At 38.8% G+C, this 27,062-nt stretch overlaps 2 protein-coding genes and 1 long non-coding RNA gene across 3 annotated transcripts; 2 read left to right on the plus strand and 1 right to left on the minus strand.

Moving 5' to 3' along the window:
- On the plus strand, positions 1 to 15,419 carry LOC134294241 (uncharacterized). Its single transcript, XR_010001206.1, has 3 exons — positions 1 to 392; positions 6,902 to 7,002; positions 15,310 to 15,419. It is a non-coding gene; the product is annotated as an uncharacterized LOC134294241 (long non-coding RNA).
- Positions 2,942 to 18,947, minus strand: ercc4 (ERCC excision repair 4, endonuclease catalytic subunit). The gene is made up of 11 exons (XM_062964653.1): positions 18,691 to 18,947; positions 16,766 to 16,946; positions 15,415 to 15,610; positions 13,947 to 14,154; positions 10,748 to 10,928; positions 10,035 to 10,163; positions 9,438 to 9,548; positions 7,714 to 8,296; positions 6,864 to 6,956; positions 5,099 to 5,211; positions 2,942 to 4,247 (listed from the first exon to the last, which is right to left on the minus strand). The coding sequence occupies exons 1-11, from the start codon at positions 18,892 to 18,894 to the stop codon at positions 3,514 to 3,516; spliced, it is 2,733 nt and encodes a 910-aa protein (XP_062820723.1). The 5' UTR covers positions 18,895 to 18,947; the 3' UTR covers positions 2,942 to 3,513.
- Positions 18,926 to 26,916, plus strand: nme3 (NME/NM23 nucleoside diphosphate kinase 3). The gene is made up of 6 exons (XM_062964657.1): positions 18,926 to 19,040; positions 20,569 to 20,792; positions 21,554 to 21,684; positions 22,283 to 22,384; positions 24,251 to 24,363; positions 25,993 to 26,916. The coding sequence occupies exons 2-6, from the start codon at positions 20,600 to 20,602 to the stop codon at positions 26,108 to 26,110; spliced, it is 657 nt and encodes a 218-aa protein (XP_062820727.1). The 5' UTR covers positions 18,926 to 19,040; positions 20,569 to 20,599; the 3' UTR covers positions 26,111 to 26,916.
- The last annotated feature ends 146 nt before the right edge of the window (positions 26,917 to 27,062 follow it).

Genomic DNA, 27,062 nt, shown 5'->3' on the forward strand with positions numbered 1-27,062 from the left:
AAACATCGACCCTCCTCCAGGTGTTTTGGACTTCAACTCCCACCCTTCCTGACAGCCTCAGATTGCATTGGACATTATTAGGAAGAACTTTCTGACTGTGAGAACTGTTCAGCAGTGGAACTCCCTGCCTCAGAATCAGTCTCTGAAGTTTTGAAGGGCTATCTGTCAGGGATATTTTGATTGTGCTTTCCTTGCATTTCTTTTCCTGTATCAGGAGTGTTTTGAGAAACCACAAGTGTGAGAGAATTGGCTGTCTGCAAGGACGTTGCCCAGATGTTTTGACCGTCCTTGTGGGAGGCTTCTCTCATGTCCCCACATGGAGCTGGAGCTGGAGCTGATAAAGGGAGCTCATCTGTGGTCGCCCCTTTTGGATTCGAGTCAGCAACCTTCAGGTCAGCAACCCAACCTTCGAGCCAGCAGTCCTGCCAGCACAAGGGTTTAACCCACTGCGCCACCGGGGGCTCCATTTTTCCTGCATGGAATAATATAATAATACAGTAGAGTCTCAATTATCCAACGTAAACGGGCCAGCAGAACGTTGGATAAGCGAATATGTTGGATAATAAGGAGAGATTAAGGAGAAGCCTATTAAACATCAAATTAGGTTATGATTTTACAAATTAAGCACCAAAACATCATGTTATACAACAAATTTGACAGAAAAAGTAGTTCAATACGCTACATAATAATTACTGTATTTATGAATTTTGCACCAAAATATCACGATATATTGAAAACATTGACTACAAAAATGCCTTGGATAATTCAGAATGTTGGATAAGCGAGTATTGGATAAGTGAGACTCTACTGTAGTTCAATATGCAGTAATGCTACGTAGTAATTGCTGTATTTACAAATTTAGCACCAAAATATCACGATATATTGAAAACATTGACTACAAAAATGGCTTGGATAATCCAGAATGTTGGATAATCTAGAACGTTGGATAAGTGAGACTCTACTGTACTTTATTTTTATACCCGTCTCCATCACCCCGAAGGGACTCGGGACGGCTGACATAGATTGGGCCAAGCCCGGATAAAAACAACAACATAATAAAACACATCAAAGTACAAACACAAATATAAAAAATTATGCATTGACATAGTACAAAATTTAAAATAATATGTGTGTGGCCTGCAGGTCCAAAGCCTCCATGACTGCCAGGGCCTGCAGCTGAGTGCCGAGTGCTAAACAGTGCCTCCTTCTAGGCACTTGGTGCTTGCCTGCAAGCCCTGGCCATTCATTGAAATGAATGCTGGAGAAAAGCCTGAGGATCAGTGAAATAGTGAGACCCCCTAGCCCAAAAAAATGAGGGGAAGGGGAGCATGGGAAGCCAATGGGACAACATTTTCATTCATTCAGATGAAAGAATGAAACAACTCATTCAGAAAGGCCACGTTTCTGGAAGCACAAAAACAAAAATGGAGCTGTACGAATGTAACAAAAAGAAACAGATAGCGATTCTATACAAAAAGCACAAGACTAGTAAGACCCTAATAAGAAACTGTTGTGGTATCCCAAGATGTATAGTAGTAGGAACACAAAACATTAATAAGAGCAAACCTGATGGGCATCCCACTGCCTCCACACAAATCCCAACTTTAATGCAGTTTGCAATTGATATAATACATTAGAGTCTCACTTATCCAAGCCTCGCTTATCCAAGTTTCTGGATTATCCAAGCTATTTTTGTAGTTAATGTTTCCAATATATCATGATATTTTGGTGCTAAATTCGTAAATACAGTAATTACAACATAACATTACTGCGTACTGAACTGCTTTTTCTGTCAAATTTGTTGTAAAACATGATGTTTTAGTGCTTAATTTGTAAAATCATAATCTAATTTGATGTTTAATAGGCTTTTCCTTAATCCCTCCTTATTATCCAAGATATTCACTTATCCAAGCTTCTGCCAGCCCGTTTAGCTTGGATAAGTGAGACTGTACTGTATTGGAAAAGATGGGGGGAAAAAGAAAGGCATCATTAAACCTAAATTTAGTTCAATACATCAATATGACAATAGATACAACAGGCGTTGCTAAACAATCAAACAAAGCACTGTTACATTCACTGTAAAAAACAAACAAAAAAAAAGGACTACAATCCACCTGATGAAGACTCTTTTGAGTTGAAACTGGTTGTGGTTTTGGAGTCTACTATCCATAATAAAGAAACAAGAACAATCATTATATATAAGAAGAGGACTCAATTTGTGTATGTGGAACAATTAAAGAACTAAAGAACATTTATTGTTTATGAGAAGAGGAGTAATAATAATAATAATAAATAATAATAAACTTTATTTTTATATCCCGCCCCATCTCCTCGAAGGGACTCAGGGCGGCTCACAACAGGGACAAGCCCAAACAACAACAACATATATAACATAAACTTAAAACATTCCAACAATACACAAATAAAATAATGGACAAATATATTAAAATCCAAGCAGATAAAAAGAGTAATTAAAAGCAACCCAGTGGGGACAGGTTTCATAAAGTGCTGTAAATTCATCCTTCAAGAGAAAAATATTGTTTTTACTGTGAATGTAACAGTCCTTTGTTTGATTGTTTAGCAACGCCTTTTGTATCTGTTTTCATATTGATGTATAGAACTAAATTTAGGTTTAACGATTTCTGTATTACAGTAATAGTGGATATACTTGTCTTTGTAGTTCCAGGGAACCCATTTTCTTTTTTTAAAAAAGAAAGGAAAACAGGCTGGGAAGGAATCATTGGAGTATTTCTGTTGTTACAGGTACTATGAGATAAGGTCCTGTATTTTTTCTTGTGGAACATTTAAAGTCCACAATATTTGCAAGTGTTCATATACCGTAACCATGCAAAAGTAAAATGAATCCTGAGCAGAAAAATCCCACTGAAGAGCAAGCTTACCTATGACATTCCTCCCACTCCATTCAGGAAAGCTTAGACGGTTTTACGCAGTAGTTAATTTAAGGTTTATTGCAGCACTTGTGTTATATAAGTTCCAGGACAAATTGAGATTTTTAAAAGAACTCTTCCCCTGTGCTAAATAAAATATTGGCAAAAAGCTTGTGGGTGAGAGAAAGTACCAGCAATGAATATATTCACAAAGTGTGCCTAACATACAAAATATTCCTGTAATAAACCATTTTGGTTTGTAGGATAATGATATGATCCTTCACACTCCATTAAATACTTCCAGGGCAGGTCATAAATCAGAGACAGATTTCACATCCTAAAAGAGAATATGGTGAAAGAGAAAATTCATACTGTCAACCTACTCCATCACATTAAGAATAAACTCCTTCGTGCTATAAGCTAGCAGAACAAGGAGAAGGCAGTGAGTGGCTAGTATCGGAAAACATTAAAACATGTAAACACCATCACGTAAATCCCAAAATGGTACAGTTTTAAGATTATTGCACATAGTTTTTTTTCTGGAAGATACACCAGTCCTAAGACATGATCACGTTTAATTAAAACGTGTCAATATGATAAATCCTCAAGGGCTTAAAACAATTCATCATCTCTTTATTTTCCCTTGTGGAACGACTTCTGTAAAGGGCAAGTGGATGAATTCATAAAGCTGCTTGGCACTGGCCGTGTTGCCCAGGAGTTCCGTCAGCTTGTCCAGAGAAAAGGTTATGAGTTCTGCAACATTCTTAACACGATTCATTATGGTCAGGCAGTTTTTGGCGCTCACACCTGGAAGTTTCAGGAGGAAGTCTTGGGGACCTGAATTATATTTGTCCAATTCAGGAAGGGTTTCTGAATCTGCAGTGATGGCCATGGCTGTTGCCGATTCAGGCTGTGGTCGGTTTTGTTTCAATTCCTCAAACAATTCAGCAGTGGCATGAGGAGAGGGACACCAAAGGAGACGAAGCCGAGGGAAGTGAAGGGTCAGAAGAGTAAGTTTTGAAGCAATATCACTGCTGGATATCTCCTGATACAGAGAGGCCCGAGGAGTGAGACAAAAGGATTTGTTGGGGTCAAATTCTATGAGAAGGGCAGGACACTTATAATAACGAGACATGGAAACGCACTGGGAATAAAGCCTGCCGTTATTCAGGGAACCAATTAGATCGCTGATACTTTTTCGCTCCACACAAATGTCAGGTGTGAGAATGTAGTCACCCACTTCCAAGGTTACCGGTTCAATGTCGATGCCGCGGCGGTGAATCAAAGATGGAAGTTCACTGCGGAATTCACGCATGTCCACAACAATGCTTTGCTGTACATTTTCCTGTCGTTGGCCACCTGAGAGATAGCATTAGTAAGCATAAATAGATGGAACAAAATGAACTAGCAAACTAGCAAGGAGTTTATAACAAATGATTTGAGGACAGGACCTACAGCAGAGGTGAGGAATCTCAGAGAATTGGCAAATCTGGCCCTTCTAAGATTCCATCTCATCCTTTCTGCTCCACAACGGTAACACTACCTTCCCAGTGACACTATATTTTGTTGGTTGCCAGCTTGTGTATAAGTTTGGTTGTTGTTATTTGTCTTGAAATTACTTTGATCATATCCTAGAATTTCCTTGGGAAACATTTCTTCAGGTGAAGTTTGCTGTCACTTTCCCCTTAGGCTGAGAATATATTACTTGCCCAAGCTCACTCTACAGATTTCCATGATGGAGTGGGGATTCAAACTCTGGTCTCCAGAATCGTAATCCAGCAACTCAGACCATAGCACCATACTGGTTATCATTACAAAAAGCTGAAATGCGTTACCTAAGAATTTGCCATTAAAGTCATGCTAGTATGCTCCTACCCTTTTGATTCTGGGCATGTCAACCACTGCATTCTGGCCCATGAGAACTTCTCTGAAATTAAATGTAGTGCTTCAACTGACTTTAGAACTTGATCTATGGTAATATTACCGATTTTCCATTTATGTTGGTCAAAACATGTGCATGGTAGAGAGGGGCTCATAGAATGGTAGCAAATATTTCGCTTGTAGAAGGCTCCAGGTTCAAACCCTTTCAATACCAGTTATCAAACTCCCACAAATCCAGAAAGTAAACAATGGGAAAGTCTGTGGCCTGGAACCCTAAGGGATTCCTACTAATCGGAGGAAACGAGATCTCAGACGTTGCAATGACCAACCTGCTTTCCGAGTGTCCTTAGTAAGAGAAGCAGGCGTAGCATCTCTTCCCAAATCCAAACATGTTTCATCTCTCCCTTCTCTTTCTTCAGGGATAACCATGTTGGCCTTCTCTCTGGTGGATATGGGAAGACAGGACAACACTTTAGGAACATTTTGAACATCTTAATTTTTTTAAAATATATTTTTATTGAAGTTTTACCTTATAAGATAGAGTAAATTAACATCGAAAGAGTGAGAACATTTGATTGTATAGAAAGTAGGAAAACTGAGATTTAAAAAGGATCAAAAAGGGAGAGAGAGGGGAAAAAAACCAAAAACCAAAAACAAAGCTAAAATGTCCATATTTATATTGTTCCAATGGAAAATAAAATAATAATAGTAGTAATACTAATAGTCAGGATTTCCAAGCAGTATGTCATCATTTGGTTAACAGAGAGATATAGAAGAAGAATATAACGTGCATTTATGATAAGTCTATATTTCATAAAGCATGTTCTTACTCCTAGAATAGTATATTTTTGCTTTTTAGTACATTAAGAATATTTTTTAATGTATTTCCTTAGATGGTAGAATATAAATGCCTGCATTTCAGGCAGAATTATCCTATGGTCTGTTGTATCACTTTTTTAGAACACCTTAATTGTTGATGTTGAAACTCTAGCACTGTTTCACTGGAGTAGCTAAAAAAAAGGTAACAAAACCTTCCTGAAACTACCGGTAGTACAATCCAGATGTGCTGAACTACAATTTTTTTCTATCCCCAAACAATATGCGGAGAGCTGATGGGGAACGTAGTTGCACTTTGCCTGGGTTCTATGAATTAGTCTCCAGTGTTAATATTGTATGTTTTATGTTGATTTTAACGATTGTTTTTACTGTAATTGATGTTTTTATTGGATAATTGATGTTTTTATTGCTGTGTTTTGATATTTGATTGTTTTATCGGGCAAGGCCCCATGTAAGCCGCCCCGAGTCCCTTCAGGGAGATGGGGCGGGGTATAAAAATAAAGTTATTATTATTATTATTCAGCAATCATCCCATGTTGAGATAAACCAGTGCTTGAACTAGGCACTCATAGAGGCATACACCAGTCAGATAAGGGCAGCTGCATGAATGACAGGCTTCAAGGTTATTGTTTGCTTACTCTCCACCTTCTTTCCAGGATGAAACTCAAGACAGCACACACAAAGAGTTTCAGAGCTCTTTTGCAGAGGATACAAATTCATGGAGGACATGGGGCAAAAGACCTTGACCGCTCTTGTGCTATTTCCACATTCAGAGTAGTTTCTGTTCCTCACACTGAATATTACCAAACCCTTTCTCTTTTGCAAATGTTAGGATTTTCATTATAAAATTGTATGACAATTCTGCACGTTATTTAAATGTTACCTTGGAAACAGAAAGGAAACAAACCAAAGTGCTATAGCAACAAAAATATATCCAAAGTGCTGCCTGTTTCAAATGTCTGGAAATGGTTTTGGTGAAATAGGAGCGCTAGCTGTTCATTGCAATTACAATTTTGCCAACTGTAAAAAGAAAGATCTTTTTATAAGAGCCAAAAACAATATGATACCAGAAGCTTAGCAAAGTAATGTAAGCTGCTGTTATCTCTAGACAGCCCCCCTAATGCCACCTAGTGCAAAAAACTTCCCACTAAAAGGCACTTAGCCCAGTGTCCCTTGAAATCTAGCCTTGTGATGCCACATAATGGTCCAAAATGAAAGGCTAGTGTTAGTGAATGTACTGTGCAAGTTAAACTTTACCGAATAAGTTTTTCAAAGGCTTCCTTTTCTTTCCTTAGTGTGGTAAGATAGCGCTGTTCCTCTGTCGAACCTCCATAGATAAGAAAATAAACCCTGAAAAGCAAGATACGCAGATGTTATCCAAACTCCAGAAGATAAGGTAAACCCACAAATATGTGTCTCTTAGCCATTTTTTGTGTCCTCAAACTAAGTAATACAGCTCTGTTAAAACCTAGCTGATTAAAAACTTTTCCCAATTTTGGAAAAAGAATTAGTACTGACAAACATGAAGTCCTAATTGTATTTGTTTAAAAACAATGTAAAAAGTTTTTCATGTTATTGAACCCACAGAAATTTACTTCTGCATTAAGTAATATTCAAGTATCATTTGAGAAAGAGTGGCACTTGGACTCTGGGAGACTAGAGTTCAAATCCATATTTAGCTATGAAAATCTATTAGGTGATTTTGGGGAAAAGTCACACTCTCTTTGTCTCAAAGGAAAGTAATGAATAAAGAAATAAAATGATTATTTTAACGATTGTTTTTACTGATATTGATGTTTTTATTGGTATAATTGTTTTATTGCTGTGTTATTGATATTTGATTGTTTTATCGGGCTAGGCCCCATGTAAGCCGCTCCGAGTCCCTTCGGGGAGATGGGGCGGGGTATAAAAATAAAGTTATTATTATTATTATTATTATTATTATTATTATTATTATTATTATTATCTATAGGCCATAATTCCAGTTTCTTTTATGGGTCAGGGCACAATCCATTTTTATTCTAAGTGGACAATCCTAAATATATCTGAACACAGACATAATTAAAACGGTTCCCTCAGGAGCCACCCCCTCCCAAGCTTAGCATACCTCAAAGGTATTCCAGGTCTGCTTGCCTTGTAAATTTCCAGTTGGCGAACAAAGGTCAGCTCTGCATCATATAGCACAACATATCTAGGTTCCACTTCGTGTAAAATACGTGTGAGGGCATAAGGGTCTCCACCACCATTCAGTGGATGAATAAGAGTTAGCGGTTCCTTTAAGATCCCATAAAAGCCATCTGAGGAGGAAAGGTTCAGTTGGACATAGTCAGGTTTGGCTTCGTTGTTGCTGTTCCCTTGGCTGCTGCCTAATTCCTTGGAGTCTTCTTGCTCCTCTGCGATGTTTTCTTGCTCTTCTTTGCACAACATTTGTGTCAGGGTGAGTGCTGGCATCCTTTTCCTCTTCCTTGACTTGGAAGACTCTGCTTTGGCTTCCTTGGGCCCAAGTTTTCTGGAATCATCTCCCTGGCACTTGGTTGCTAGCCTGTCCTTGAGGCAGGCATCAGCTCCCTCTTTGCCTTTTCCAAATGTTTTGTTGTAGAGCCTCGTTAGAAAAGCTTCAGCTCCAACTGTGATGTACTCTTTGAGCTGAGCACAGGTGCGATCATCGCTGGCACAGATAAGCACTCGCCCTGGAAAGTAAGAACGAGTGGGTTAGAAGGTGGTACAAAGAGTTGGTCCTCTAATCTTATCCCTAGACAGGGACATGCATCAAAAAGGGATTGTGTATAGTATATATACCCCTTGTGTCAACACAAGCGTGGAGATGGCTTTCAGCTCAGAGGCCACATTCATTTTTAGAGCACGTTTCTAAAGAGCGATATTACCAACCTTTAGACCACTTGGCCACCCTATCTCCCAGGTTAGTGTGGAGTAATGGTTTGAGCATTAAACTAGGACTTTGGAAATCTACCGGATCCCCTAGGGCAAATTACATGCTAATGCTTTTATGTTAAGCTGCTTTGAGTCTTCTTTGGGAGAGATAAAGTGGGGTATTAGTAATAATAATAATAATAATAATAATAATAATAATAATAATAATAATTGCCAACAATTGCCAACTGCAAAAGGCCACCCTACTGGGATCTGCACGCATCATCCGAAAATTCATCACACAGTCCTAGACACTTGGGAAGAGTTCGACTCGTGATTTTGTGATAGGAAATCACTATTACAAAATATATATTTATCAATATTTGTATGTATGTATTTTTATCCTTTACAATTTTATCTTGTAAATCGCCTAGAGCATCTTGGATGGAGGGTGATTAATAAGTAATTAAATGATGATGATGATGATGAAATCCAGCATGTCTATCTTGTTTGCTGTGTCATAATAAAATAATAATAATAATAATGACTTCTCAGTCTCAGAGGAAAGCAAAAGTAAACCCCCTTTGAACAAATCTTGCCAAGAAACCCCCCTGATAGATTCACCTTAACTTTGCCGTAAGGCAGAAACGACACAAAAGCACATAACAACAACTATACTTTTGAGGGTTGACGTCTGACTTGGGGAGAGAAGAAATTTCAGAATTGGCTGATGTATATGGAAGGAATAACTCCTTTTTTACTATCTTACTAAAAATATATATATTCCACTGGCATGCTTTACAGCCTACATCTCAAGAGAACCTGATCATCAGAAAGATTGCAACAGAAAATGAGGAAGACTTTTGGGTAATACCCATTGTTTGACAGTGGCACGTTCTGCCTTGTCATGTCTCACATCCCTATGTATATTCTGTGCCTCTGAGAATTACTACCATTTACCTGGCCCACCCAGAGCTTCACTGTTTTCATTCTCCGCTTCAATCTCCTTCAGTACATTTGTGAGTGCTTCCCACTTTGGGTTACTTTCCAAGACCAGTTCCCTTTTCTGTTCTGAAATACAAAAGAAGAAAACAGAATTAAAATGTGTTTTCTATTATGAATTTCCTGGATATTTTACAACTATTAGGCAAGAATCAAAACCCATATATTGATACAAGGATGGCAGATGCACGATGAGACTGCAACTCTTAGCATCACTGAGAATGCTGACTAGGGTGAATAGAAATTGCAATCCAACAATATACTTTGTGCATGACTTTTTCAAGACAACATAACCTTGCTAACTATAGATTCTGAACAGCGGTAACATCAGCATAGATAGCCATCAACTTCAGAGATACTCTAGAATGCAAAGTGGTATAGTGATAGTCTGTTGCAAACTTTGGCCCTCCAATTGTTTTGGACTTCAACTCCCACAAGTCCAAAATACCTGGAGGGCTGAAGTTTGCCCATGCCTGTAGTAGCATCACCAGTCTCAAGGAATCATGATAATGAATATTATTTTATATGGCAAATTAGAAAAAAAAAGTTATATACCCCTTTCTTCCATTACATCTGTTTGATCCGAGGCTTTTCTTTTTTTATTTCCTTTTCCCTTTGGAAGGCAATAAACTCTAGATCGAGCATTTAGAAACATTGATGTACTAGAATCAAGAAAAAGCCAACCTAGAAGATGGAAAAGAATATCCATACATTAGCAAAGGTTTAAATACCTAGTTTGACTACTTAAGACGTCTTAAATCCTATTGCATTTTAAAACAGTCTATCCACTTCAAGTATATTTAAATTAAAATGTATTAAAATCTACATAAGTAAAATAATAATTTTGAAGAAAATAGAGCACAATTGTAAAAAATATTAGGCACGAAAATGCTTGTCATTGAAGGCTTTAATATAGGTATAAAATTGAACAGGAATGCAACAACGGATATAGGGCCCACGATACACAAATTGAGTGTTGTCCAATTAAACTGGGTGTACATTAGAGTTGTGCATTTGTATGGAATTGTATCTGTTTCTATATGTTCCATTCGTATGGCTCTATTTTAATTTTCGGGCGCTGCTTCCGAAAATGGGTGCCTATACAAATGGGCGTTTCGGAAAAGGTCTGGAAAAAATAGAATAATTTCACTAACAGTCCATCCCTATGCCTGAAGGAAAATACTCAGAAAGACCTGTAGGCATGATTTTGTTATTGTTTAGGTTAAAATTTCACTGTTTGTTTATAAAAACACCTCTGCAGCCAATACCTGAATTACGACCAAAGGCTTTTTCTGATGCTCGTAAGGACTCCAGAAGGTTCAGGAAAGTGACGCAATCATATTGAGTCAAATACCACAGCAAAGTACGGAGGATGTTCAGATCTTGGACCAAGGATTTGGTTTTCGCTCCAAGTTGGTGCCAAAGTGGATCTAAGTAGTGACGAATTGTCTGGAAATAAAAAGTTGAGAGAAAACTGGTAGCATGTGGTCTGATAATCCTGCACAATTAACTTTTCTTAGGAAAGGGTTTCAACCTCACAAACATAACTGATGTCACAAATAAATCTTTTATAAGCTTTAAGAAACCAGATGACCACAGAAGGTTTGGAAGGAAAAGAAGGAGCGTGAATAAAAATACACAGACTGGGTTTGAGAGTAACTCAACCTGATGCAACTTTCTGTTCCTTGGCTTGTTGTGTTTTCCGGGCTGTCTGGCCATGTTCCAGAAGTATTCTCTCCTGACGTTTCGCCCACATCTATGGCAGGCATCCTCATAGGTTATGAGGTATATGGGAAAACTAAGAAAGTTTATATAGCAGACTAACTCAACCACTGGCAAAATTCAATGCCCAAAACAAAATTCAATAAGATCAAACAACACAGTTAAATCAATTAGCAATACTTAATAAAAACATTATACAAAGCTTAAGTAGTTATATGTTTTTAAGCTTTGTATAATGTTTTTATTAAGTATTGCTAATTGATTTAACTGTGTTGTTTGATTTTATTAAATTTTGTTTTGGGCACTGAATTTTGCCAGTTTTTGTAAGATGCCTTGAGTCCCCTTGGGTGAGAAAGGCAGGATAGAAATGTTGTAAATAAATAATAAATAAACAAACCAGAGAAGTCAGCCATAGCAGAGCAATGGAGGAACCAACTTGGACACAGCATATTATTATTCGAGAACATAGAAGAAATGCTGGAACACTCTCACAACCATCATGTCAGACTATAAAGAAAAGCCATTGAAATCCACAAGCAGGTGGACAATTTCAACAAAGGAGGAAACTTTGAAAATGAACAAAACTTGGCTCCCAGTTTTAAAAAACTCTAAAATCAGGACAGCAAATAAAGAACAACACTCAGAAAATGGAGGAATTCCAGGGCCATGTAACACCTCCCAACAAAGGATTCCCCCAGGTAGGAATCAGCCAGGTCTTGAAGCTGCAAGGCCATTAATGCTAATCAAGGTGGCCAATAGCAACATTCACAGTTGCCTCTGACAGACAAGAGTTCTTTCTCTCACCCTGGACATTCCACAGATATATAATCCCCACTTGCCTAGTTTCCAACAGACCTCACAACCCTGGACCTTCTACAGATATATAAACCTCCCTTGTCTGGTTTCCAATATACCTCACAACCTCTGAGGATGCCTGCCATGGATGTGGGCAAAACGACAGGAGATAATGCTTCTGGAACATGGTCATTTAGCCCGGAAAACTCACAGCAACCCAAAGAACATAAGGCCCTTCAGATTGTAAAGGGGAAAGCCCATCAACCCCAGCTTGTAAAACTAATAAAGTTGAATAGTGGGAGTTGCAACTCAGCAGTATCTGAAGGGGTCATATGTTTGCCATCACTGATTTACATTCAGGCTTGATTCCTTGCCCACCTTTTGTTCTTAACTTTTAAGGTTCGCTTGATTAAGTGCATTTTTAAAAAAACCAAAGTACAACACTAATCAAAATAATACCAATAATATTACAGTCCTGGAACACGATGCTCAAATAAGTGAATGTTTATTTCATTGTCAACTAACATAAGATAAGCAAGCCAGACACTTACGACAGCTCATAAAACACTATTTTATGTTAACAAAGCAAGCAAACAAACAATCCCAAGCTGAACAATTTACAGATGCCCAAATTCTCTGTTTTTAAAAAAATCACCAGCTCAAACAAAACAAAATTCCTCTCTTGAGGAAAACACAGCTGGTGGCAAGGGAGAAAAGTTCAATTGGAGAATTACATCTGGATTGTGCCAGTGACCTGCAAAACCTTCCACAAACAAAAGGATCCTGTTATCTCATTCCAAAAGAAACAGGCGAACAATATGAATGCTTGGTCAGTAACGTACTGAAGTCGAGGGAACATGTCATTAATGAATACAAGACTGCCAAACTCTGGGTGGGTTGTTTTGTAATCTGACCCACGGTCGACAGAAATATTTGAAAGGCATGGAGGTGTCTTTAGGACAGGGTTTTGGGAGCAGGGCCCTGACAAAAAGATGCAAGGGCAGAAGCATCAGACCATGTACTCAAGAAAGAACAAACATGAATATGAACAGGCCTTGTTAGGCACAAGTAACTTAACTCATATTGATTTCAAGCCCTAATAATGTAGCGCTAATGCTGTATTGAGCCCCGTGATTCCTGTGCTTAAAGTTACCTAATATACGGAGCCAATAAAAAAAATCACAAAGAAAAAAAATACTATCAGAATACAACCAGAAAATATCAAGACTAACAGCATTTAAGGCAAAATGAAGAAGGAGGACTCGGGGCAGTTCACATGGGGCCAAGCCCAGCGACAACATAGGTTAAAACACAATCCATAATTAAAACAATATAAACATAAATAAAACAGCATAAAACACAGCAATTACTTTAAAACCAGGCCATAGATACTGCATATGTGGAGCGAGGCTTGTGCAGGACTCTGAGTAGAGTTCATGGATAGGTAGGGGCAATCAGGGATAAGGGCAGGAGAACAATTATTATTAAATATGGTTTTCTGTGGGCGAACAGATGGTGGCTACTGGATGGCATATGTTCAGTATCAGAAACTGGAGCTGATGTGGTCTATCCAATGCAATTTTCTGAATCAGCATCCCAAAATCTAAAGTTGACCAAAAACAAATTTATAACCCTTTTGGTACTAATGTTGGAAAGTGGTCCCTGGTCAAAGAAAGTTGGGAATCACTGATTTAATCTATTTGAGATTTCTTGGCTTCCTTTTAGCTACAACAGTAAACAGAATTCCCAGGTCTGGTCTGATCCAACAAGGCTCTTGCTATTTTATTAACAAAACAGCAGACATGATGATAAACTGTAAGTGAAGTCTCCTAAGGACGGCGTAATGGCCACAAGAGTGAGATGCCACTGGTAAATTACGTTGTTTGCACTGGCTTTCAGAAAGAGAACCACTAACTTTTGAGAATACTCTCCAAAATCTAAAATCTCTACCTTGTCAAATGCCTTGCCAATAGCATTTTCTAGCGACAAATCCTCTGCTTCCAGAGCAGGGTGGCACTGCTTCAGCTCTCGCACACATGCATTCAGGATGTCCAGTATGGAGCTCTGGATGGCGCGCATGGCTGGAGTCATCGTGACATGCATTTCAACCACCTCCGGCTTGTGCTGCTCTAAAAAGGAGTGCACCACGGCATGAAACCTGAGGAGGGGAATATGGCAGAGAAAGGCAATGGGAAGGTGTATGCTAATGAATGCAAATGCCAGCCCTCTCTTTCAAAAGCTGTGCAAAAATAGATGTGGTGGGAACATAGGAAAAAGCCTTAGCGCAAGCAGAGGGACATTCTCACTTGCTACCTGATCTTTTCAATTGAAGACTGGAGGGACTTAACCTGGACAAAGTATAGGCTTTCCCAGTGAATTAAGGTTATCCCTCTCATATTATTATTTATTCACTTTGTCAATATATGGTGGTCTTTGCATTTTATCATTCTGTTATTTCACTGTTTTATTATGGTATTATATTGCATTACTATGGTTTCAATATGTCTATTTTATCTGCTTGAAAATGTTGTTTTTATATGTAATCAATTCTGTTTATTATTTGTTCTTTGGGCTTGGCCCTGTGTTAGCCACCCGGAGTCCCTGCAGGGAGATAGAGGTGGGATAAAAAAATAAAGTATTATTAATATTATTTTACTATGACACAGCAAACAAAATAGATATGCTGGATTTCGTATCACAAAATCACAAGTCCAAGTGTCTAGGACTGTGTGATGTATTATTATTATTATTATTATTATTATTATTATTATTGTATGACACAGTAAACAAGATAGATATGCTGGATTTCGTATCACAAAATCACAAGTCGAACACTTCCCAAGTGTCTAGGACTGTGTGATGTATTATTATTATTATTATTATTATTATTATTATTGATCCCGTCTCCTAATTAGACCAGATACTGAAAGATGCATAAACACAGCCACGCACAACAATGGATAGCTCGCAAAAACTATTTTTAAATCCGCTTTTCTTCAAAAAGGCCAGAGATAGCACACTTAGCACATCTCCTGAAACACAAATGTCAATATAATGTTGGTGTCCCCCAATGTGGGAACTAAGGTTGTCACCCGCCATAGATTTCCTTCTATAATAGACTGCAATATTGGGGCTCAAATACCCAAAAAAGTGACAAATCGGTGGCTATAAAAATCTCCAACAGAAATGAAAACCAAAGTTGAAACTACATGATTCAAAGTGCCATTGTAATTGGATAATAATGCCAATTCTGACCAAAGCCCATGGACCTGAGAAGATCTGAAAGTAAATCAACATAATTTTATCCTTGTAGATGTACTGACACAAGAAGGGTCAAGTTCCTAAACCAATTATCTGAAACTGCAGCAAAGATGGCCACAAATTCACTTTTTATGAGCATCACAGTGGAATTCCTTACCTTGGCCAGAGGAAAAGTTTCCTCACAAAGAGGTTCCTCATCACTCTTTCCACGTGGCAAAAGCCAGTATTAAAAGCAACAGCATTATCTGTGAAGGCTTTGATGAACCCCTGCTTGTTCTTCTGGCGATACAGCCGCAAGATAAAGGCTTCTTGGCAAGACTCAATGATCCGATGGGCTTTGTACACCAAAATGCCTGATGGAACAACAACAATAAACTCCTGCCATAAAGGGAATAGATACTTCAACAGAACAGGTTGCAAGATTTTACAGAAATTAGGAATTTCATATTTTCACCAATTAAAGCACATGACACACACTCCTACAGGGATATAATGCAATTGCTTCTCCTTCACTTTCTTCATATATTTCTTGCTGCTGCAGGATTTGGACTTTCCCTAGTGCTTTTTATATTACAGATCTGTTTATTGATTAGTCCACTGACCATACCAACAATAAAAGACAAAAAAACAGAATAACAAATAACAAAAAAACAAAGCTTGCAGCGATGGAAAAGAGATCTTGGGCCGGGCTGTGGCGCAGCTGGCTAGTAATCAACTGCAATAAATCACTACTGACCGAGAGGTCATGCGTTTGAAGCCCGGGTCGGGTTAAACTCCCGACCATTAAATAGCCCGGCTTGCTGTTGACCTATGCAGCCCTGAAAGACAGTTGCATCTGTCAGTTAGGGAAATTTAGGTACGCTTTATGCGGGAGGCTAATTTAACTAATTTACAACATAAAACTGCCAGCAAAAAACGAGGAAAGGAATGAGGAAGTACAGCCACTAATGGACGGTGAAGCAACAGCTCCCCCTGTGGCCGGAATTGTGAAGCTGGAAAAAAATGTTAAATGCCTCTGTGTCTGTCTATATATGTTTGTCTGTTGGCATTGAATGTTTGCCATATATGTGTTCATTGTAATCCGCCCTGAGTCCCCTTCGGGGTGAGAAAGGCGGAATATAAATACTGTACATAAATAAATAAATAAATAAATAAATAAATAATCTTTGGAGTTCATCTATGCTGAAGAATGAATCCACTTCATTCTATGCTTTGGAATCATGGGGGATGGTCTGACAAGTCCTTGAGCCTTCTCTGCCAAAGAAGGCCTGACCAAACTACAGATCCCAGTATCCCATAGCATTGAGCCACAAAAGTAGAGATGAGGTCCCCCAAAGAGAAGCTCCTAGTGCTTTGGCTCAGCACTAAGATGACCGTATGATGCGAATCTAATGCACACCCTAATTTTGACTAAACCATTTAGCCCCAAAAGGTAAACATTAGATTTGGGTCAATAGGGTTTGTGCATGTGAAACAAAGGAGAGGCAAACCTTTTGTTCTCTCCTTACCAGTGATCAGGTCGGCAGGTATCCTGTCCGTCAAGAAATCCACCACCAGGATGCGGCTGGTGGCGAAGAGGACACCTCCTCCGGTGTAAACCTGGTAGCGCCGGTTGCTGGCAACTTCGTTCGTGACGCGCTGAGGGAGGTGAGCCACGTTCTCGGTCCTCAAGTGGTCAATGAAGAACTCCTGGGAACAAAAGAAAGTCACAGGTTAGAGAGCGGATCGGCCACAAGTAACAAAATGAATTTCAACAAGAACAAATGGAACACAAAGAAACAGGGTGGGAGATGCCTGGCTCCAGAACATACAAAAAAGATCTTGGAGTCTTTGTGGAGAACAAGCTGGATACGAGCCAGGAGTGTGATGCAGCAGCTGAAAAAGCCAATGGGATTTTGGGCTGCATCACAAGGACAAAAGAAGATTGAGAGAAGAGAGACAAAGGTGTCATAAGGAAGAGGCTTATGTTCTCCTGCCCTGGGAACTAGGACTCAGAGACATGGATTCAAATAACAGGAAAGGAAATTCCACTGAAAATTAGTGGATTTTCCTCCTCAATTAGTGGCCCCCCGGCCCTGGAACACCCTCCCCAGGGAGATCTCTTGCATAGTATTATTATTATTATTATTATAATTAGGAAGAACTTCCTGACTTCCTGAGAAAGAGAGAGTGCTGTTCAACAGAGGAACTCTCTGCCTGGGGAGTCTGGTGGAAGCTCTTTTGGAGGCTTTGAAGCAGAGGGGACTCTCTTGCATATTATTATTATTATTATTATTATTATTATTATTATTATTATTTATTAAAATGAGGAAGAACTTCCTGACTCTGTATATGTGTGATAGAGCGAGAGAGCTGTTCAGCAGTGGAACTCTCTGCCTGGGGAGTCTGGTGGAAGCTCTTTTGGAGGCTTTGAAGCAGAGGGGACTCTCTTGCATATAATAATAATAATCTCTTGCATAGTATTATTCTTATTCTTATTATGAAAATGAGGAAGAACTTCCTGACTCTGTGTGTGAGAGAGTGAGAGCTGTTCAGCAGTGGAACTCTCTGCCTGGGGAGTCTGGTGGAAGCTCCTTCTTTGGAGCCTTTGAAGCAGAAGAGACTCTCTTGCATATTATTATTATTATTATTATTATTATTATTATTATTATTATTATTATTTATTAAAATGAGGAAGAACTTCCTGACTCTGTGTTTGTGTGATTTGAGCGAGAGAGCTGTTCAGCAGTGGAACTCTCTGCCTGGGGAGTCTGGTGGAAGCTCTTTTGGTGGCTTTGAAGCAGAGGGGACTCTCTTGCATATAACAATAATAATCTCTTGCATAGTGTTATTATTATTATTATTATTATTATTAGGAAGAACTTCCTGACTTCCTGAGAAAGAGAGAGTGCTGTTCAACAGAGGAACTCTCTGCCTGGGGAGTCTGGTGGAAGCTCTTTTGGAGGCCTTGAAGCAGAGGGGAGTCTCTTGCATAGTATTATTATTATTATTATTATTATTTATTAAAATGAGGAAGAACTTCCTGACTCTGTGTTTGTGTGATAGAGCGAGAGAGCTGTTCAGCAGTGGAACTCTCTGCCTGGGGAGTCTGGTGGAAGCTCCTTCCTTGGAGGCTTGGAGGATGGATGGCCATCTGTCAGGGGTGCTTTGATTGTGCTTTTCCTTCCTTATAAGGGTTGGAGTAGGAAAAAGGAGGATAGGAAGGATCTACTTTAGGCATGGGCCAACTTGGGCCTTCCCTTCAGGTGTTTTGGACTCCAACTCCCAGAATTCCTCACAGCCTCAGGCCCCTTCCTTTTCCCCCTCAGCCGCTTAAGCGGCTGAGGGGGAAAAGGAAGGGGCCTGAGGCTGTGAGGAATTCTGGGAGTTGGAGTCCAAAACCCCTGAAGGGAGAACTTGTGAACTCGAGGCCTACCCCTCCCTCCTCCGTTACCTCCTCAGCAGGGTTGGTGTTGAGGACCAGGACCAGCCTGGCGGGGTCGCAGTAGAGGCGGAGGAGGCGGAGGAGGAGGCGGTCGACGCCCAGGCCCTTCCCGCAGATGACCAGCCCGTCCTGCTCGAAGAGGTCCAGCAGGATCTGGCTCTCGTGCTCCAGCGGCACTGACCAGGCCGGAGCCTCCGCCGCCGCCGCCGCCATCTTGGATTCATTGCCCCGGCTTGTCAGCAACTGCGCATGCTCTGAACGAAGAGGGTTGGCCTGGTTCCGGCGCGAAAGCCTGCCTGTGAGTTTACCTCACGCCATGTTCTTCCTCCTGGGCCTCTTCGCCGGCATCCTCCAGGCAGGTGAGCGCGCCCTTCCCGTGCCTTTTCCGTCCTGAAGTTTGCCGGAACTAGGGAGCGAGGCTTGTGTGGCCTTCCCCATGCCCCCCAGCAGCATTCTCTCCTGACGTTTCGCCCACACGGTGATGTCCAGCGTGGCTTTCCACACGTCACGGACATCTCAACAGATGCACCCATGATCCCTTGACCCATCTCTATGGATAGAAACGTCAAACTACACAATTTACAATGACAGTAGAGTCTCACTTATCCAAGCTAAACAGGCCGGCAGAAGCTTGGATAAACGAATATCTTGGATAATGAGGGATTAAGGAAAAAAGCCTATTAAACATCAGGTTATTTATTGTTATTATTATTATTATTTAGGTTATGTATGTATTATTATTATTCAGCCTATTAAACATCAAATTAGGTTATTTATTATTATTATTATTACTTAGGTTATTTATTATTATTATTTAGCCTATTAAACATCAAATTAGGTTATTTATTATTATTATTATTATTATTAAGGTTATTTATTATTATTATTTAACCTATTAAACATCAAATTAGGTTATTGGGTTATTAAACATCGAATTAGGTTATTTATTATTATTATTTAGGTTATTTATTTTTATTATTTTTATTTAGCCTATTAAACATCAAATTAGGTTATTTATTATTATTATTATTATTATTTAGGTTATTTATTATTATTATTATTTAACCTATTAAACATCAAATTAGGTTATTGGGTTATTAAACATCGAATTAGGTTATTTATTATTATTATTTAGGTTATTTATTTTTTATTATTATTTAGCCTATTAAACATCAAATTAGGTTACTAGGTTATTAAACATCAAATTAGGTTATTTATTATTATTATTATTATTACTTAGGTTATTTATTATTATTATTTAGATTATTTATTGTTGTTATTATTATTATTATTTAGCCTATTAAACATCAAATTAGGTTATTTATTATTATTATTATTTAGGTTATTTATTATTATTATTATTTAACCTATTAAAAATCAAATTAGGTTATTTACAAATTAAGCACCAAAACATCATGTTATACAACAAATTTGACAGAAAAAGCAGTTCAATACGCAGTAATGCTACATAGTAATTACTGTATTTACGAATTTAGCACCAAAATATCACGATGTATTGAAAACATTGACTACAAAAATGGCTTGGATTATCCAGAAAATTGTATAAGCGAGGCTTGGATAAGTGAGACTCTACTGTATATCTAAAGTCTGGCTTGCTGTGAGTCTTCCGGGCTGTCTGGCCATGTTCCAGAAGCATTCTCCCCTGACGTTTTGCCCACATCTATGGCAGGCATCCTCAGAGGTGGTGAGGTCTGTTGGAAAATAGGCAAGTGGGGCTTTGAAACTGAAAGCCCATTCAATGCTAATCATGGTGGCCAATGGCAACATTCACACTTGCCTCCAACAGACAAAGAGTTTTTTCTCCCTCCCCCCCCCCCCGACATCATTCCACAGATCTATAAACCCCACTTATTTACTTTCCAACAGACCTCACAACCTCTGAGGATGCCTGCCACAGATGTGGGTGAAACGTCAGGAGAGGATGCTTCTGGAACATGGCCAGACAGCCCAGAAAACTCACAGCAACCCAGTGATTCCAGCCATGAAATCCTTCAAGAACAGAAGACACTGTGAAGGGCAGAGGGAGGAAGGAAAGAAGGAGAAAAAGAAGGGAAGGAGGAGGAGAAAAGAAGGCCACAAAGAGGGACAGGGTAGAAAATAATAATAATAATAACAACAACAACAGTCCTAGACACTTGGGAAGTGTTCGACTTGTGATTTTGTGAAATGAAATCCAGCATATCTATCTTGTTTGCTGTGTCATAATAATAATAATAATAATATTGATAGTAATAATAATACATCGCACAGTCCTAGACACTTGGGAAGTGTTCGACTTGTGATTTTGTGATACAAAATCCAGCATATCTATCTTGTTTGCTGTGTCATAATAATAATAATATTGATAGTAATAATAATACATCACACAGTCCTAGACACTTGGGAAGTGTTCGACTTGTGATTTTGTGATACAAAATCCAGCATATCTATCTTGTTTGCTGTGTCATAATAATAATAATATTGATAGTAATAATAATACATCACACAGTCCTAGACACTTGGGAAGTGTTCGACTTGTGATTTTGTGATACAAAATCCAGCATATCTATCTTGTTTGCTGTGTCATAATAATAATAATAATAATATTGATAGTAATAATAATACATCACACAGTCCTAGACACTTGGGAAGTGTTCGACTTGTGATTTTGTGAAATGAAATCCAGCATATCTATCTTGTTTGCTGTGTCATAATAATAATAATAATAATATTGATAGTAATAATAATACATCACACAGTCCTAGACACTTGGGAAGTGTTCGACTTGTGATTTTGTGAAATGAAATCCAGCATATCTATCTTGTTTGCTGTGTCATAATAATAATAATAATTTCTTATTTCCCGTTCCCAGCTTACACAGGAGTGAACGAACGCACCTTCATCGCCATCAAGCCGGATGGGGTCCAGAGGCATCTGGTGGGAGAGATCATCTGGAGGTTTGAGAAAAAGGGCTTCAAGTTGGTGGCCATGAAGCTCGTGCAGGTCAGTAGAGCCCTCGCCTCAAGGCCTTGTTATAGAGTGTTAAGTTTAACCCAGGCATGGGCCAACTTGAGCCTTCCCTCCAGGTGTTTTGCACTCCAACTCCCATCCTTCCTTAACAGGCCCTTTCCTTTTCCCTCTTAGCCACTTAAGCAGGGGTGAAGCCTAAGCTTTATACCGGTTGCATCCGCATGGGTAATTTCTCTATATAGCCTCAGGGTTCAGCTCACTTTTGGGTTCTCCCCCATGTTTAGAGCACTTTTAACTTCCTCCATGTTTATAAGTCTCACTTAGTGCACTTTGATCAGCCCATCCTTATGTTTTTATTGATGTGTTTTAACTTTGTCTTATGAATGGTTTGATTTTAATCGTATGTTTTAATTTTTCATTTGTGCGTTTTCGGTATTTGATGTTTTTGTATGTATACTCTTTTGCATTTGTAAGCCGCCCTAAGTCCCTGCGGGGAGATAGAGGCGGGGTACAAGAATAAAATTATTATTATTATTATTATAGATAAACTGATATATTTTGGTTGATTCATGGACACTATACATGTATCTATGCATGGCTAGCGTTTTGACTCGCTCTGTCTACTGAACAGGCCTCGGAAGACTTGCTGAAGGAGCATTACATCTCTCACCGCGGACAAGCTTTCTATCCCCGCCTGATCAAATACATGAGCTCCGGGCCTGTTGTGGCCATGGTAAGTGGCGGAATATAAAGAATATACATGATAAAATGGCAGTATTGATGGAGACCAAGAGAAATGTGTATGTGTTGGAGGCAGGATTTATTCACTCCCACTCTTTCCGTGCAGGCCACACCTGATAGATAGGGCATCATTAAAGTTACACTTTTGGGCAGGGTTGTGTGAACAGAGGGATTCTGGGCCAAGTCTGAATTAAGTACTGCCTACTGTACGCTAAACCCTTATAGTAGTGGTTACTTCTGACCAGTTGTACTTGTTGGTTAACTCCTCGACATAGCCACAGGGTTCACCCCATGATCTCATAGTACAGTAGAGTCTCACTTATCCAACATTTTTGTAGTCAATGTTTTCAATATATCGTGATATTTTGGTGCTAAATTCGTAAATACCGTAATTACAACATAACATTACTGCATACTGAACTACTTTTTTCTGTTAAATTTGTTGTAAAACATGATGTTTTGGTGCTTAATTTGTAAAATCATAACCTAATTTGATGTTTAATAGGCTTTTCCTTAATGCCTCCTTATTATCCAACATATTCGCTTATCCAACGTTCTGCCGTCCCGTTTATGTTGGATAAGTGAGACTCTACTGTACCTTAACTTCCTTCATATTTACAAGGTTCACTCAGTGCACTTTGCCCAGTCCATTGTATGATTTCATTGCTGTGTTTTAACCTGTGTTTTATAATGACTGTGATTTTATTTTATGCCTTTTAATTTTATTTGTGTGTTTTTTGTATTTGATACCACTGTATGCTTGTTTTATATCTGTGAGCCGCCCCGAGTCCCTCTGGGAAGATGGTGGCGGGGTATAAAAATAAAATTATTATTATTATTATTATTATTATTATTATTATTATTATTATTATTATTATTATTAAACTGTGCACATTTGCAGTTCTGGGACATTTGAGGCTTGTTTCAGAGAAAAACCACCTAAGAATCACTCTGCTAGATTTGAATGAGCATTTTGGAGATGTCCAGGAGAGGTCTGGGGCTCACATCCGACTCCCATTCTTCTGTCTTAGGTGAACTAGGTCACAAAGGGGAGACAAAGCAAGAATGTCAGGATCACTGTAGCAGCCTGGGACTGGCTGCTTTGGTTCTCTGCCATAAAGAAGGGCGGTGAGGGGAAGGGAATGAGGAATTGCAGTGAACAGACTCTGGACACAGTGTTTGGCCACTAAAGGGCGGATGGGAGTTAGGCTGTTATATTTATTACAGGGTGTTTTGAGCAGGAAATCCTTTAGTACTGTTATTCAGTGATTGTGGACAGACAGAATAAATCAGTTTCTGCTGTGGCCCCCTGATTGTGGAACTCACTGCCCATTGAGATTAGGCAAACCCCCACATTGGTAGCCTTCAAAAAAGACTTGAAAACATGGCTCTTCCGTTGTGCCTTTGGAGAGTAACTATGTTATATTTCTTTTCCGTTGCTCCCTCTAATATCTATCCTCTAGACTACACCACTTCCTTAGGACCCTGTTCGCTATGGTTTTTAGTCTTAGGTCTTTCTCACCCCGAGTTTTAACTTAATGTTCATGTGGTCCGCCCTTGTTTTCATTGTTTCCTTGATTTGTATTGTAATGGATATTATTATTTATTGTATTGTTCACTGTGTTGTGATGTGTTGTTCTTTTATATGCTGTTTATATTGTATTGTTCTGGGCATGGCCCCATGTAAGCCGCCCCGAGTCCCCATTGGCGGGGTATAAATAAAGTATTATTATTATTATTATTATTATTATTGCCTTCCGCATATTGTTGTGAGCTTGATTTCTATTCCAAGCACTTCCAGAGTTCCAGAGTGCTGCTGCCGCAGGACTCTGGTTTCTCATCATCCAATTTCCCATAGGTTTGGCAAGGGCTGGAAGTCGTGAAAGCCGCTCGCACAATGATAGGAGAAACGAACCCAGTCGACGCAAAGCCTGGAACAATCCGGGGGGATTTCTGCATTGACATTGGCATGTGAGTTGTTTGCCTTTTCATTGTCTTCTGGAGGGAAAAAGGCAGCGACATCTCCATGAGAGATGACATACCTTGTCATACAGTTGGAAAGTGCAATGCAGTTTGTGCTGCATCATCATCATCATCATACTACTACACATACAAGGCCCATCCTCTTGATGCTGCTTTTCAGCCCCTCTAGGGAAGAGATGTAGAGATGTGGACAAGAAAGATACATATATACAGTAGAGTCTCATTTATCCAACACTCACTTATCCAACGTTCTGGATTATCCAGTGCATTTTTGTAGTCAATGTTTTCAATGCATTGTGATAGTTTGGTGCTAAATTCGTAAATACAGTAATTACTACATAGCATTAATGTGTAATGAACTACTTTTTCTGCCAAATTTGTTGTCTAACATGGTGTTTTGGTGCTTAATTTGTAAAATCATAACCTATTTGATGTTTAATAGGCTTTTCCTTAATGCCTCCTTATTATCCAACATATTTGCTTATCCAACATTCTGCCGGCCCGTTTATGTTGGATAAGTGAGACTCTACTGTACCTCCTGTTTACAAAACTCACTCGGTGCACTTTGCCCAGTTTGTTTTTATGACCTCTACTCAGATGTCTGATTCATGTTTTATCATGGTCACCATTTTAATTTCATTATGTCAATGTGTAACATTGAATTTTTGTGTCTATTTGTTTTGATGCATTTTATCTTGTTTGCTATTTTTATCTGGGTTTGGCCCCATGTAAGCCGCCCCGAAGCCCTTTGGGGAGATGGAGGCGGGGTACAAGAATGAAATTATTATTGTTGTTGTTGTTGTTATTATTAACCTGGGACCTTTACCATGAAGCACATGTGCTGTGGCTATTACGCAAGAACCTACCGTATATACTCAAATATAAGCCGACCTGAATATAAGCCGAGGCATTTAATTTTACCACAAATAAACTGGGAAATCATTGACTCCAGTATAAGCCAAGGGTGGGAAATTTCAGAAATAAAAATAGATACCAAAAATTACATTAATTGAGGCATCAGTAGGTTCAATGTTTTTGAATATTTACATCAAGCTCAAATTTAAGATAAGACTGTCTAACTCTGATTAAATCATTCTCATCTTCAATGTAAATTTGCTTATGTATCCTTTTAATAATAATAGAGTAAAATAATACATGTAATAATAATAATAAATACAGGAAAATAATACATGTAATAATAAATAGAGTAGAATAATAAATGTAATAATAATATCAGAGTGAAATAATAAATGTATTAATAATAAAAATAGAGTAAAATAAATGTAATAGTAGCAACAATAATAGAGTACAATAATAAATGTAATAATAGAGTAAAATAATAAATGTAATAATACCAATAATAATAGAGAAAAATAATAAATGTACTATATATTCTCCAGTTTAAACTGACCCAAATATAAGCCAACCAGGATGCTCACCCGAGTATGAGCCGAGGGCGGCTTTTTTAGTCCTAAAAAAAGGGCTGAAAAACTAGGCTTATACTCGAGTATATACAGTAATTCTTAGCCAGTTTCATATTGCTAGCCGACTACTCAAACTTTGGCTGCACAGTTACACCCATCTCCAGCTACACACAAACTGTTTCTCTCCGCACAGGAATGTAATTCACGGGAGCGATTCTGTAGAAAGCGCCCAGCGAGAGATCTCGCTCTGGTTCGAGGCGAAGGAATTGACCTGTTGGGAAGACACCGCAGAGCACTGGATTTACGAGTGAAAAGCTAAGCGCGAGTATTTGAAACAGAGCCCTTTCCACTCTCTTCTGGGTGCTATCCAAGCTGTTCCCATTTCTCTAGGATTTTAATGAGTCAAATGCATGAAGAGAGATCAGAGGCAGAAGGGAAAAAACCCTTCATATTAAAAGATAGCAATGCGAATTTCTCCATAACTTCCATTCCAGCTTAGCATTGTTCAGCTTCAGCCAAAACATCTGAGGAGCACAGGAGAAAGCGGGTGCTTGTGCTTTTATGATTCCCATCTTTTACCATTGGCTCTACTGGCTGGGCTTTGGGGAGTTAAATGGAGACTTGCTTTCTTTTCCATCTACAGTAGAGTCCCACTTATCCAACATAAACAGGCCGGCAGAACATTGGATAAGCGAATATGTTGGACAATAAGAAGGGATTAAGGAAAAGCCTATTAAACATCAAATTAGGTTATGATTTTACAAATTAAGCACCAAAACATCATGCTATACAACAAATTTGACAGAAAAAGTAGTTCAATATGCAGTAATGCTATGTAGTAATTACTGTATTTATGAATTTAGCACCAAAATATCACGATGTATTGAAAACATCGACTACAAAAATACATTGGATAATCCAGAACATTGGATAAGCAAGACTCTACTGTATTTAAATGCAAGTCTTATCCTCGTGCTATGAAATTAATGTGCAAAAGAGGTTCCAGGGCTTTCCTTTCTCCATTTCTTCCTATTATTATTATTATTATTGAGAAATGTAAATCTGCTGCTACTTGTTGTATTTCTTGAACATCTGCCAAAAGAAAAGACAACCCAAAGTTTTTGTGGTGCTGCTTTCTATCACTAACCGTTTCAACTCAGGCCTGTCAAATTTATTTCTGTCGAGAGACACATCTGCCTTATTAGGGTTGCCTTCAAAGGTCCCTTGAGTCAGCTTAAGCGGCTGAGAGGTAAAAGGAAAGGG

The sequence above is a fragment of the Anolis carolinensis genome, unplaced genomic scaffold (assembly GCF_035594765.1).
Source record: "Anolis carolinensis isolate JA03-04 unplaced genomic scaffold, rAnoCar3.1.pri scaffold_13, whole genome shotgun sequence".
Taxonomy (NCBI): Eukaryota; Metazoa; Chordata; class Lepidosauria; order Squamata; family Dactyloidae; genus Anolis; species Anolis carolinensis.

Bases quoted from the DNA above. Each gene is read 5' to 3' on its own strand.
- ercc4 (XM_062964653.1), bottom strand. From the start codon at position 18,894: ATGGCGGCGGCGGCGGCGGAGGCTCCGGCCTGGTCAGTGCCGCTGGAG. The intron at 9,549-10,034 runs GTATATAACTTT...TTTGTATTTCAG, and splicing joins AGATGTAATGGAAGAAAGGG to AACAGAAAAGGGAACTGGTC. The intron at 4,248-5,098 runs GTTGGTCATTGC...GCTATCTCTCAG, and splicing joins TAAGGACACTCGGAAAGCAG to GTGGCCAACGACAGGAAAAT.
- nme3 (XM_062964657.1), top strand. From the start codon at position 20,600: ATGTGGGTGAAACGTCAGGAGAGGATGCTTCTGGAACATGGCCAGACA. The intron at 22,385-24,250 runs GTAAGTGGCGGA...AATTTCCCATAG, and splicing joins CCGGGCCTGTTGTGGCCATG to GTTTGGCAAGGGCTGGAAGT. The intron at 24,364-25,992 runs GTGAGTTGTTTG...CTCTCCGCACAG, and splicing joins TTCTGCATTGACATTGGCAT to GAATGTAATTCACGGGAGCG.